Source organism: Cricetulus griseus, chromosome 7, assembly GCF_003668045.3.
Source record: "Cricetulus griseus strain 17A/GY chromosome 7, alternate assembly CriGri-PICRH-1.0, whole genome shotgun sequence".
Classification (NCBI taxonomy): Eukaryota; Metazoa; Chordata; class Mammalia; order Rodentia; family Cricetidae; genus Cricetulus; species Cricetulus griseus.
Genome location: NC_048600.1, coordinates 118,226,878 through 118,241,668, shown reverse-complemented (window position 1 = coordinate 118,241,668; position 14,791 = coordinate 118,226,878). Strand labels below are relative to the sequence as shown.

At 39.3% G+C, this 14,791-nt stretch overlaps 1 protein-coding gene and 1 non-coding gene across 6 annotated transcripts in view; one reads left to right on the top strand and one right to left on the bottom strand.

Moving 5' to 3' along the window:
• Nucleotides 1-14,791, bottom strand: part of Tlk2 (tousled like kinase 2) — a 102,504-nt gene that overhangs the window by 15,290 nt on the left and 72,423 nt on the right. For all 5 annotated transcript variants that reach the window (XM_027427862.2, XM_027427864.2, XM_027427866.2 and 2 more), the window contains 4 exons: nucleotides 12,584-12,650; nucleotides 10,641-10,738; nucleotides 8,740-8,821; nucleotides 4,792-4,883 (listed from right to left, as the gene is read on the bottom strand). In XM_027427862.2, the coding sequence (XP_027283663.1) occupies nucleotides 4,792-4,883; nucleotides 8,740-8,821; nucleotides 10,641-10,738; nucleotides 12,584-12,650 (339 nt within the window). The remainder of the gene's footprint in view (nucleotides 1-4,791; nucleotides 4,884-8,739; nucleotides 8,822-10,640; nucleotides 10,739-12,583; nucleotides 12,651-14,791) is intronic.
• Nucleotides 5,964-6,083, top strand: LOC113836925. Its single transcript, XR_003487436.1, has one exon. It is a non-coding gene; the product is annotated as a U6atac minor spliceosomal RNA (small nuclear RNA).

Here is a 14,791-nt window from a genome sequence, read left to right as displayed (position 1 = left end):
GCACACCACCCATGTGCACAGGCACACACACGCACACACAGATACACACACACACACACAGGCAGACAGGCAGGCATGCACACACATGCATATACAAAGGAAAACAACACAAGGTACTTCCTACTTGCATATTGAGAACCTGGAGGCAAATTAAGCTTGTAAACTACTTGAATTAATTGGTTAAATGATAAATCAAGTAGCAGTTAATTTTGGTTTTGTTTTTATATTTCACTACTTAAAAATGTACTTGTATTGGATATGTACAGACTTTTCAGTATTTACATAGTATTTATGTTTAAGTGTCATCTGTTATCTGTGGAGGTCCTAGAATATATCCTCTGTACTGTTTGTACTCATGGATAACCATATTAGAATTTTTGGTTTTGGTTTTCTGAAACAAGGTTTCACTATGTAGCCCTTGCTGGCCTGGAACTCACTACATAGGCCAGACTGGCCTCAACTTGTGGCAATCCTCTGCCTCTGTCTCGTAAGTACAGCAATTTTAAGCATGCACCACCACAAATGGCAAAACCTTTTTGAGGCCACTACATGCTCCACAGATAAAGGTTCTTCCTGCCAAACCTGACAGTCTGGATCGCTCCCTGAGATCCACACTGAAGAAGGAATGAACTGGCTTCCACAAATTGTGCTTTGACCTCAAGAGTGCTGTAGCACACACATACCCCAAATAAATAATGAATATAGTTAAAGATGCTTTAAATAAGTACCTTTCTGTTTTAAAATAATAAAACTATGAAAAACTATACTATATACAATATGAGAGATACGTATTAGCCACATAATGAATTTTGAAAACAGAGGCCAGGGAAATGGCTTTGTCAGCAAAATACTTGCCTTACCAGTAACAAGGACCCATGCTCAAAAAAAGCTGGATGTGGTGGCACTGGTGGCCCTAGTGCAGGGGAAGCAGAAATGCATGGGTCCCTGGGACTCTCTGGTCAAGCAGTCTAGTCTACTTGTTGAATTTGAGGTCAAATGATAGACCCTGTCTCAAAAAAGCAAGGTGATGGCTCCTGGGGAACACATGAGGCTATCTTGTAGTCTTCACATGTAGGCTCACACATATGCACATACATCTATACACACAAGAGTACCTGCATACAGAGTAAGAGGAGTGCATGCATGCACAGACGGACAAACAGACCACATACACAAAGAATGCACACACGTACACACATACAGACTATTGTTATATCATATATTTACCAAAAGGTTTTAAAAGTGGCTCTTATTTACAGACAATAACTAGAAACCTCTTTAAATAACTTAGTGCCATTTTAGATTTTTTTTGTTTAAGGCAGAAATCAGAAAAGAGAAATTTTCTATGGGATAAATGAAAAAAATAAACTCATGATGGTTTCTGAAGCTGGTGTGTTCCGATACCAAAAAGTACACATAAGCACTTAACCTTAAAAAATTAAATTGAAATTTAAAAACTGGGGAAATGAGGGGGAAAGAGAGGAACAGAAGCCTCCAAATAATTATAAAAGGTTTTCCCCGAGTGGAAACTTTGGGCTACCTTTGGTTTTCCTATGCTTCTAACGCCCCAGTTCTTCATCATTGTGTCTGTCTATACAGAAATGACAGGCACATACCAAGGTAAAGGAGGAACCAAGAACCTAGCTCTCCGAACTCTGGCTTCCTAATCAGGTGTGGGGAGTACAGAGATGCATTCCTGTGGGCACTGAACACACACAGCCTTGGCTTAAATCCCCATTTCACCAAAATAGCTCAATTTAGGATTCAATGCAATATTACCTTTGACAAAATAAAATGTTTATTAAGAAATAAAAAAACAAACTTACACATCTGTGGTCTAAAGAGATCACCACTCAAATGATTTCTGGTTGAGCACACTTTTTTTATGTGCCCCTTTGAGTAACTTTTCTATTTAGTACATTTCAAAGTATAGACCAATTTCTTCATAAATGTGTAGAAAACAAAGGAAATAAATGGCAGAGAAAGCTAAGAATGAAAGAAAAATGCCATTCAAAGTCTTCATCAGCTAAGCCAAGTGTGATAGTGAATGACGTAATAGCAGCACACAAGGAGCTGAGGCATGAGTTTAAGGTCATCTGGCTACAGAATGAGATCCTGTACATAAAAAAGCAACCCAACAATGAGCCTGCCATGTTCACAGGCTACTGCTTGTCCTTCAGCAAGGCATGACCATGTCAACTGCTATCTCCCACATGAATGTGTATGTGTCCTTGTACATACACATATGTACCTCACCCCAGGTCCACCTCACACACTCCTTACACAAATTAAAGAAACCTCGTAATGTGTCATGTTCATACTTTATGAGTGACATGCCAAGTTTACATTTTGCTTACAGAAGAAGGAAAAGAATTGGGTGTGGCGGTGTGCATTTTTAATCCTACTTATTTTTTTTTTTAAATAAATTTCCTGGAGTTATGGATGGTTGTGAGCCACCATATGGGTGCTAGGTACTCAACAGGTTCTCTGCAAGAACAACAAGTGCTCTTAACTGATGAGCTATCCCTCCAGCCCCAACTTACCATTATTTACAGCATAAGGGCCAAAGCAAGATTTCCTACCACTAAGTAAAATCAAAGGTGGAAGTGTTGAAGAGAGAGTCCCTCTCAAGCAACTGGAGGTCATAAGAACACCCCTTCCTCAGTATGTCAACTGAGAATGACCCCTAACAAAGGGCTTAACAGACACTCTCAGATACCATTATTCCCCCTAAGGAGGAAACACTGAGAAAGGACCACACACAGCTCTAGTTAGAAGAGCAAAGATTAGACAAAGAAGGCAGTGTCTGTCGGTCCATCTCTTTCTCCCTGATTTGTTTTTATTTATATGGATGAATGAAAGTCTGTGCACTGGGGGTGGCGTGGGGCCATGCGAGTAAAGGCCACAAGAAAGTATCAGATGCCCTGGAACTGGAGTTACAGTTGGTTATGAGCTACCCAGTGTGATGCTGGGAATTGAACCCGGGATCTCTGAAAGAGCAAGCGCTCTTAACCAGAGCCATCTTTCCAGCCCCTCACTCAGTAGACAGATGAGAGAAAGACTATCAATTGTCTGGGCATGGTAGCACATAAGGAGACAGAGGCAGGAGAACTGCTTTGGGACCTTGTCTCAAAGAAATAAAACTAAAACTGAAACAGAAAACCTCAATAACCCCCAGGACTCAAACTTCTTGCCAAATATGTCTAGGACCTAACTTTAACCCATTTCAAAAGGCCAGATAAGCTGAATGACCTTCCAAAGTCACTCTGGTATCCAATATCACAGTTTTCTTAAGGTCAGCCTAAAACCTAGATCTGAAGTCTATGATTTGGCAAAATATGTACAAGTCCCAGAAGAGAAATTATGTTCTCAAGGTTGACCATCATTGGTCCCTAGAACCAACTATTTTACAGTGGCCAATGTATAGGTAAGCTACAGAACAGGCACCTAGGGTATCTATAAGGAACCTGTAGAGGTGCATATCCTGATTCAACACTCTTAACCATTCCCACAAGTCTCAATACAAGAATAATTTTCATTAAAAACTGGTCAGAACATGTGGTTTCCTTCCCTGAAGTGTTCCTGGCAGTCACTACTGCATGCCATTCATCCCGATGTCAAGTGACTGGAATGCACTTTTAATAATGTATCTGGCTCCTAGGGAACATCTGGACTGCAGCTGCTTGTCAAGTGAGCTTGTGCACATTGGGAGTTGTGCACAAGGCATATATCATACCTTGCCCTACCTCTGCTTAAAGCCTGTTTCACTGATGCAGTGCTGAGTTCTGCTACCAATCAATGTGGAACAGAAAGACTTAGCAGGTCCCTGGTGTACAATAGGTCTAAAGCAAGAGTTATCCCAGTCCAGGCATGAAGAACTGTTTGTTGAGGAAATACTTGATTTTCCTTTTAAGATTTAGAAGTTAACTGAAAGGGTTCTTCAATCCCTTTTTTTTTCTCTTCCAAAGTCTTATGATGGAAAAAAAAAAAAGCTAAATACCAAGGCTGTCTCCATAACAGGAAGCATTTGTTACTGTCAAAGGGACTTGTCGCCTCCTTCAGGGACAGAACCTGTCTCATTCAATACTTCTATCTACCATAAGGAGACAAAAACTGCACAGCAGGGAACCTAATAGCAAATTAAGTCTGAAGCTTCCAAAGCAAATGAGCCATGAACGCCAGTGTTTGGAAGCTCAGGGGGGAATATGGCAAAGCTGACATGAATGGAACAAAGAAATCCATAGCTGCATATGTAGTAACTATTTAATCTAAGGAAACCACTCCCTTAACCCTCAATCCTAAGAATAGATGAGGACTACCACTTTACTGGCATTCTCAAGAAAGGAAACCATAGGAAGTGAAGCACTGAAATCACAGAATTTTGAGATGTACTGAGAGGCTGAGGTCAAGCATGAGCCATTGGGGAACACCAGGACTCTATCCTTTTAGCCCCACTGTCTCCTCCCCAAGACCACTGGGCATTCTCACTGAGTTTCTACAGACAAACAATGGGTTTTGGTGCCTACCTTGTTTAGTGTAATCTTCAGAGACAATAGAAGGGGAGTTTTAAATATGGGCTTCAGATTAAGGGATGGCTGCATTTAAATTTAGTCTCTAATGGTCTTGGTTTTCTAAGTTTTCTAAAGGGTAAGACATGGAATATATTTCCTTTGCTGAGACAGTTAGGAGGTGAGAGGAAACCAACAACAGTTCATCCAAAGCTTTCACAATGCAAGAACCACAGCTATCATCAATGTGTGGGAAAATATCAAGCACTTCAGCATCACTTACTTGTGGTAATTCTCCTTTTTCTCATCTCTCCAGTTTTTATTTAACTGGTGAATTTTCACAGCTACATATCTTTGCTCTGTTAGGTCAAATGCCTATTAAAAAAAGAAAAAGGGAAGAAATTATATTTACATAAATACTAACAAGAATTCACAGGGAATGCACTTGAAGCTTCTATTTAACAGATCAACACAAAGTCCAAACTACATTATTAAATGAAAGCTGCAGCAAATGACAACACGTCATGTTTGCTCCAGTGTTGCAACCATCTTCTTGAAACTTGTGATTAGATAATTCAGAAGTTTCCAGACACACTGGCACCATGGGATTTAGAAGACAAACTTAAGCAGACACCACAAGCAGAAAGCCAACCCATGCCCTCATACTTCCTCCCAACAATGCTCACTCTGGACATAATCCCTCCTCATCTAGGACTTTTCTCACCAAGTGTCTCTCACCCTCCACTAGCCTGGGGAGCTCACATGTGTCAACACTGTCTCCCTACTCTTGAAAACCTGGGAAATACACTAATTGCTTCCTATAGAAAACAACACAGCTGGATATGATCATTGGTATGATCATTCACAAAGTAGAAAACAACTCAGTATGTTGTGTTTACTAAAATAGAAACCGAAACAAAACAAAAGCAAAAATCACAACCTTAAATATGGTGCCACATCTACGTACCAAATAAAAGCAAAGTAGCATACAGGGAAAGGCTTTCCTAAAGAGCGACAGGGCTGCCAGGACTAGCATGGGGTAAGTAATGCTTGTCTATAAGTTCCCACAAATGCACACACAGACACAGGTGAACAGAATACCCCTAGGAACAGAGACATTCTGCAGGTCTCCCCAACACTTCTCTAGGAAAGCAATACCTCAACTAGGGTGCTATTTATCAAACTAGGCACTTGTTACCCAGGTTAAATCGAAATCTAATATATATATATATATATATATATATATATATATATAGAGAGAGAGAGAGAGAGAGAGAGAGAGTGTGTGTGTGTGTGTGTGTGTATCTGCTTCATAGCAATGAAACAAATATACTTTTCTCACACTCTAAGGAATATACCAGGACACCTTTCCTCTAAAAAACCTAGTCTGTGAGAGCATTATGCTTATCAAAAAGGGTAGAAAAATCTAAACAGAACTCATCTGTGGGAGGAATAGTGTTTATGAAAGGAGAGGTTAGCATGGCCCCTTGAAAAGGATGTAAAAGCTTCAGGCCTAGTAACAGGCATTGGTCAAGGCACTGCTGTCTGTTTTGTAGTAGTTAACTACTGTTTTTTTGTTTGTTTTTTAAAGCTGTCTTTTTTTTTAAGATTTTATTTATTTTTTATGTATACAGTCTTCTGCCTGCATGCCAGCAGGGGGCACCAGATCTCATTCAAGGTGGTTGTGAGCCACCATGTGGTTGCTGGGAATTGAACTCAGGACCTTTGGAAGAACAGTCAGGGCTCTTAACCGCTGAGCCATCTCTCCAGCCCCAGTTAACTACTGTTTTTAAATGTTTGATTTAAAAAGAAAACAAGACAAAAGTTTTCTTGCAAAATGTTACCACAAGGGTACATAAAACCATCAACAAGCTAACTATGTCTCCCTGCTCACAACCCTTTCTAAGAAGCGAGGACAACTATGTCATCAAAGCTCAGCTATGTTACTTGCAAACAAAAGGTAACCACAGATCTGTCAGTCAGATTTACCAGTACAGACTTTAAAAGTATGACTAAGTATGAATAATGGGCTGAAAATCAAATCAGCACTGGTCTAAAGGTACGGCCATGGTACACAGTGGTAACAGATACACATTAAGTGAGTGTACTTAATGCCACTGATGCATACACTTAAAAATAATTAAAGCAATACTTGGAAGGCTGAGACAGGAAAACTGCCAAAAGTTGGGGCCACCCTGAATTACACTGTGAGTTTAGAGCCAGTCTGGGCTAACGTGTGAAAATGTTTTAAAAACAAGATTTAAAAAAAAGGGGGGGGTGGTTGTGGTGGCTCACACCTTTACTCCCAGCACTAGGGAGGCAGAGGCAGGCGATCTCTGTGAGTTTGGGGTCAGCCTGGTCTACAAAGTGAGTTCCAGGACAGCCAGAACTGTTACACAGAGAAACCCTTTCTTAAAAAACAAAGTTAAAAATGTAAATTTTATACATATATCATCACAATAAAAACCTAACATTTAGGCTGGTTCTAGCATATACACCTGTAATCTCAACACTCAGGAGGCAAAGACTACAAGTTCTAAGCTAATCTGGGCTCTAAAAACTAATAACAATTAATAGTTAAGATGCTGGAGAGATGGCTCATTGCCTAGGAGCACTGACTGCTCTTCCAGAGGACCCAAGCTTGATTTCCACACCCAAATGGTGGCTCACAATCATGTATAACTCCAGTCCCAGGGATCTGTTGCCCTCTTCTGGCCTCCACTGGTATTGCACACATATTATATATAAACTTACAGGCAAAGTACTCACATACACAAAATAAAAATTAATTTTTTTTTCTTCCTCGAGACAGAGTTTCTGTGTGTACCTTTGGAGCCTATCCTGGCACTCGCTCTGTAGACCAGGCTGGCCTTGAACTCACAGAGATCTGCCCACCTCTGCCTCCCAAGTGAAAAATTAATTTTTCTTTTTTTGGTTTTTTCGAGACAGGGTTTCTCTGTGGCTTTGGAGGCTGTCCTGGAACTAGCTCTTGTAGACCAGGCTGGTCTCGAAATCACAAAGATCCACCTGCCTCTGCCTCCCGAGTGCTGGGATTAAAGGTGTGCACCACCAACGTCCGGCAAATTAATGTATTTTTAAATAAAGTTTTTTAAAAAATATTTTATTAATTTATTTAGTATGTATACAACATTCTGCTTCCATGTATATCTGCACACTAGAAGAGGGCACCAGATCTCATACAGGATGGTTGTGAACCACCATGTGGTTGTTGAGAACTGAACTCAGGACCTCTGGAAGAGGTCATCTCTCCAGCCCCAATAAATAAAGTTTTTAAACAAAAAGTTAACATTTTAAAAAAGAGAAAACAGCCTGGGATATATCCCAGTGACAGAATGCTTGCAAACACATTGAAGGCCCAATGCTGAAGACCCATGACTGCACAAAGAGGAAAAACACAAGCACTAGGTTTTACTGCTTCTTCTTAAAGCAAAGGCATTTGTTTTACTCTGAAGACTTCTTACATATAAATTTGTGAATAAATAAACAGAAATCTTAACAGCAGAGGCCACATCTCTGTACCTTAGAAAAGAGATTCCACAGTTATACATTGGAAGATCACACAACAAATCAATTTTACATTTATAATCAGGTGCAAAAAAGTATGTAGAAAATTGTTGGTGAACATGATATGAAGCTGAAGAGTATTGAAAACTGGCTGACTCCCCTCCTTGTAGGGCCTGAGGAAGCACTAAGTGAAGAAAGCCTTTTAAAAATGCAGATCTGCTCGGGATGAGTCTTCCCTAAATCAGAAAGCCAGCTTCCAAATGAACAATTTGAAGCCAGCAAGATGGCCCAGTAGGTAGAGGTGCTTACCACCCATCCTGGCAACCTAAGTTCAGTCTTGGGGACTCAAGGTAGAAGGAATCTATTCATGTAGTCCTCTGAACTCCACAAACATCTACACACACATGTCTACACATACACGCACGCACGCATGCACGCACGCACGCACGCACGCACGCACAAATAAAATTACAAAAAAATTCTAAAGATATCTAATTTTTCTAGCTTAATAACAGTAAAGAGCAGACATGGTAGCCCATACCTAGAATCACAATACTCAGGAGGCTGAGGCAGGAGAATTGCTGTGAATGTTAGAGCTACATGAGTTACAAGCCAGCCTGGGCTATAGAGGGAGCTCCTGTCTCAAGCCCACTCCCACCTCACAAATCAGATTACCCTCTCTTCGTACCCAGTTGTTTCTACTTACCTTGTAAACTTCACTGAAACCTCCTCTACCCAAAAGATGTAACAACAAGTATCTGTCATTTAGCGTTGGATGATCCTTAAATCTGTGGAAATGGAATTTGTAACATCCTGAAGTCAAAGACTATAGTCTTCAATAGTCCAGTATTCCTATAGTATCTCCAACAATAAATGCTTCGTTATAAAGCACTGCTCAGAGTTTGACAACTGGTACCAGTAGAGTGAACTATGAGCACAGTTACACAGCTCAGCGCAATTATAACAAACAGTAACAGCTATTATAGCCTGATACTGGTTCTAGTGTCAGAAGCCACATCTAAACTTGGGGCTGTTTTTGATCTCCTTTCTTTTTCTCATCATTTTAAAATTATATAAACTTCCAAGGTATTTTTATATTGCCTTTAAAAAGTAAAATATTTCATGTGTTTTATGTGAATTTACCCTGACCCCTCCATTTGAGACACATCTTATTATGTAGCTCTAGTTGGCCTGGAACTCACTATGTAAACCAAGCTGGCTTTGAACTCACAGAGATCCACTTGCCTCTAGCTCCCAAATGCTGGGATTAAAGTTGTGTACCACTATACCCAGCTAACTGAGTTTTTGGAGACAGGGAATACTCTGACCTAGAACTCCCAATCCTCCTGGCTCAGCCTGCTGAGATTGGAGTAACAAGTATGCACCATCATGGCCTGCCTTTTGAGACAGGATCTCAGTATACTCTGGCTTTAGCCTCCCAAGTGCTTGGAATGCATATAGATCTGATCCAACCAACTCAACTCATTTTTCCCTCTTTATTAGATAAGTCTATGGTAAATCTAAGTCTAGGACACAGTGTATTCCCAAGAAAGATTCTTCCTGTAGAGCATGCACTATAATCCCAGTGCTTTGGAGGCAGAGGGAAAAGGAAAGAAAGCTCAAGGCCAGCCAGGGCTATATAGTGAGACACTATCTCAAAACAAGACAAGGATATAGCTTGTAGTAGACTGCACGCCTACTTTGCATAAGGCAAATTTCAAACTTACACTTCACTTCAACCCCAGTACTTTAAAAAAAAAAAATCTTAAAGTCTCCCTACTAATCCTGAAATTCCTTTACTTTGAAGTTAAGTAAGGAGTGTGCCTGTGGGGGAGAGATAATATTATGTCATGGAAGTTTAAATTAAGTAGATTTAAATGACTCTTGATTTGGACTTCTAGTCATTGACTTCATTTCTTTAACTTGTTTCCTGATTGATGGATGTAAGAGAGATTATGGGATTGCCATGAAGATTAAGTATGAGATCAAAAGGGCACTTTTGATTCATTCCTTTCTGATAAAGGTCAAAGTAAATGGTAAGTGCTGGTACCTCCCACTTGACAGAATAATGGTCATGGTTCACATGGTCAAACAAAAATATTCAAGCTGTAGCTACATGAAAAAAATGTTACAGACTCAACAATACACAAGGAAAGATCTAATCAGTGATAAAAGCCATTTCCCACTTGTAAGCTACTTCTCCTGAATTTTAGGCTTATAAACAAAGGTGAGTGTGAATTTATAATTAATGTTGTACTAATTTTACTTACTCAGAAAATGAATGTGCTCTCATCTTTCTACAGCACCACTGTGGCCAATGCTTCCACTTTTCAAGGCTCTTTGGCTAGATCTATCTGCCATACCCCATACATACTTACAGCTGCCAAGCTATACTGTGTAAACGCTAATCATGTAAAGTGCTGTATATACAGATATATAAACTTACTTTTTAATACAAAGATTATAATTTTGTTCATAAAATTATAACCTAAAAAGGAACTACATATACTTTACATTCATTTGGCAAATTTGTAAGTGAAAATATTGTTTTAGACATGTCATAAAATTTTCAGCAATCTCCAGCCCATTATACCCCAAGTTGCTTACTGTGAATTATCTTCATTATGTATCCTTTTTAATTCCCTGATATGTAGATTTCTAACCCTTTCTAGCCTTTCCAGCTCTGCCTGGATTTCTGCTTCTTCCTGAAAAGGGGGAAGGGAGGAAAAAAAGCTCAGAATCCAGCAAACTTTACCTTTCCATTTAAAAATAATGACATCTATTTCACTTGTAAAAAACAAATAGAAGACACTTTGCATTGAAAAGATTAGTCAAACTGCTATTCCATCATCCACACCTCAGATGTAACAGCTGGTAACTTTCCAAGAATAATATTTTATGCACATACATACAAGCTTTGCAAAAACCTTACAAAATCCTGGTTTGTTGTCCGATTCTTTACTTTTGGTTTATATTACATTTGATACCTTAAATTCCACTAATTTAACATCTAAGAAATCGTGTGTGTGTGTGTGTGTGTGTGTGTGTGTTATAAAAAAAGTAATGTCACATAAAAAGGCAACACCAGCAACAATTTATTAGATGTTTATTGACCACCATCATCATAAATACCATCCACCAGTAATGTATAGATGGCTGAAATTTTTAGGGTTCTATTTCTTATTTATGTGTATGTGTTTCTATGTGCATGCCATATGTATGCAGGGGACAGCAGGGGATAGGAGAGGATGTCGTATCTTTGGGATTGAAGTTACAGACAGTATGAGTAGCCAGACATGCTGGAAACCAAGTTCGGATCCTCTAAATGAGCAGCAAGCTCTCTTAACAACTAAGCTGTTTCTCTACCACCTAGGCTGCTCAATGTAAGAGCTTTATAAAAAAGCTACATTCTACATTTATGATATTTGGGGCTAGAGATGTTAAATCTATGGTCAAGCACTTACTTGTCTAGCATTCTTAACTTTGGAGTCATGCCCATGAGCACACACAGAGACAGGCAAGTACGCCAACACAACAACAACAAAACCCCACTCCACACCACACACATGAAAATGATAAGCAAGGTACACTGCCACACTCCTGTAATCCCAGAAGTTAGAATGTTGAGACAGGAGGATCCTGAGTTCAAGGCCAGGCTGAGCTGTGTAACAAGACTGTCTCAAAAAAACAACAAAAAAAACAAAAAAAAAAAAACCAAGAACAGACACCGTATCTCTGACCCTCAATAAAAAGATATCTCAATGACTATCACCAACAAATTTTTTAGGGGTTAGAATATGGATGGTACAATATATTCTCTTTAGTTATTTTAGGTAAGAAATAAGAGCTGAGCTGAGCAGTGGTGGTACATGCCTTTAATTTCAAGACTCAGGAGGCAGAGGCAGGCAGATCTCTGAGATTGAGGCCAGCCTGGTTGACAGAGAGAGAGTTCCAGGACAGGCTGCAAAGCTACAGAAAAACCCTATCTCAAAACAAAACAAACCACCACCAACAAAACAAACAAACAAACAAACAAACAAAAAGAGCTGCTAAATTATACTCAAACTAGCACAGGAGTCCTACCATCAATTTCAGACATATTAGTCCTGTATATTATGCTTTAAAGACAGTCACCTGGGTAGCTCTATAAATTTGACACATTTTCTACAGATAGGTCACTGGGGTAAAATACACTCTCACTTAGGGGCTTGCATTGGCTTGAAAATAAAAATCCTACTGTATATAAGGCATGAACGTGACAGTAGCAATGCAGGATTCCTGCACAATGCAAAGCTGTGATTATATTTGTCCAATCATTTCTGTATCAAATGTAAAGTGGAAATTACATCTCTTGAAAAACATTTTCCTGCCGGGCGGTGGTGGTGCACGCCTTTAATTCTAGCACTTGGGAGGCAGAGGCAGGCAGATCTCTGTGAGTTCAAGACCAGCCTGGTCTACAAGAGCTAGTTCCAGGACAGCCTCCAAAGCCACAGAGAAACCCTGTCTCGAAAAACCAAAAGAAAGAAAAAACATTTTCCCAAAATACTTACTTTCTTAAGATGACCTAATCTGAGTTTGAAGATTTCTTCTTGTTCATGGTATTCTGCTAAGGTTAACCTGAAAAAACAATGGTAGCAATTTCAGTAAATTATGTGACGTAATAACATGCTTATAAACAGAAATACTCAAAGTATGCTACTACAGCAAATGTGGTTTTCATGTTTAGTATGACTAAAAGCCAGGTTATTTTAAGACCTCCTATCAAAAGGAAACTAGTAATTTCAGATGAGATGTAAAGAAGACTCAAAACCCTTAAGTTTAATTTGAGGAAGGAAAAACACATAAGCCATATCTTTACATTACTTATGAAATATTTAGTGACATATTACATAAGTCAAAATATCTACCTAAAAAAATGTTTTAACTATTTAATGAGAATGTAAAAAAGAACAAAGAAAGGTCTGACTTGATGGGCAAGCACTCATTGATAGTTCCACCTACTCCAAGCATATATCCTGTATCCTAAGAATTAAAAAAAAAGTAAATTTTCTCCATTTCTACCCCCCTCACATTCATCTACTTCAAAGATTGAAGTTTCACTATTTATATGCATACTAAATTACCAGGACAAAGGACACAGCTATCATTCTAGCATAAAGAGCCACAAAACAGGGCCTCTGAGATTTAACTACAAGAGTAAAAAAGTAATAACAAATTTTCTAGGGCTGCTGCAATTAGTCCACAGCTGCAGAAATATCTGTATCTAGTACTCCATTTCTCTCCAGTGAAAGAGGGAGGGAGGGAGGGAGGGAGGGAGGGGAGGAGGGAGGAAGGGAGGGAGGGAGGGAGGGAGGGATTCTCCATGCCTTTATCAGAAGGGATAACGTGACTCACTCTAGAGGCCTGTTTTTGGCTTCTGGTCAGAGGAAAGAGCCAAGTCATAGACACTCTAATTACAAAGTGGACTGAAAGCCTTCCAGCTTGGCTTTTACACAAGACTGCAGATGGTAACCACTCATGAACACACTCCTGGTCTAGATTAAATTCTAATTATTGTTCTGTGGCATATCGTATTCGTGGCATGCATGCACCCACACTCCACACCTTTTTATCCTTCTTAAGCCAATGGTTTCGGGCACCAGCATTAAGTAATTTTCAAGTAATACTGGAGGGTAGACCCCAATGCAAATAACCACAGGACTCAAGAAAGGAAACAATGACTTGAGTTGTCTAGAGAAGCTTTAAATCTAATGTTTGGACTTTTTGATACAAAGTATTCTACTTTTAAAAATACTCTACTATACCAACAAGTGTTTCTCAAACTTAGTTTACTGTGGAAACTTTTTATCACTATACTTAAGTCAATTTTGGCTTATTCAGATGTTCATCTCTGCTATATAAACTATGAACATATAAAACTGGGGTTGCATCCTTCAAGCTCTGTACATGTCAAAGGTAGATTTCCTAACATGGGGTGAGGACTGGTTAAGCATCTGTCTCATTGAAACAAAAGATGCAGTTCCTGAATTTTTAATATAACAGTAATGGAAATAGCATACTTACAGAGATTACAAGATAATGTGTTTCTGTGTACTGACAAACATTAAAAAGATAAAACACGGCTGAGGCGTGTTGACTGACAGAAAAAAGATGACCGTATTTCAAGATACTAGAGCACTTCCTAATGCTGCGGTCCTTTAATATAGTTCTTCATGTTGTGGTGACCTCCAACCATAAAATTATTTTCATTGCTACTTCATAACTGTAACTTTGCTACTATTATGAACTGTAACATAAATATCTGTGTTTTCTGATGGTCTTAAGTGACCCCAAAGGGGTCAAGACCCACAGGTTGAAAACTGTTGTATTAGTGGTTTCTTAGGTTTCCAGAGTGGGGTGTGGGGTCATGGGGGTAAGGGAGTGAGGAATGCTTATGAGGTCAAGAATGGTCTTATCATGAAATATTCTCTTCCTAAAAAACAGCTACTTTATTCTTGGCTTACCTTTTTTTTTTTTTTTTTATTTACACGTATAGGTGTTTTAACTACATGTATGTCTATGCAGTATATACATGCCTGGTGTGCTTGGAAGTAAGAAGAGGGCACCAGATTTCCTGGAACTGGAGTTACAGACAGTAGTTAGCTGCCATATGGGAGATGGGAATTGAACCCTGGTCCTCTACAAGAGCAACCAGTGCTCAGCACAGAGTCATCTCCAGTCCCTCTTGGCTTACTCCTAAGCTTGTGTTGACTAAGTAC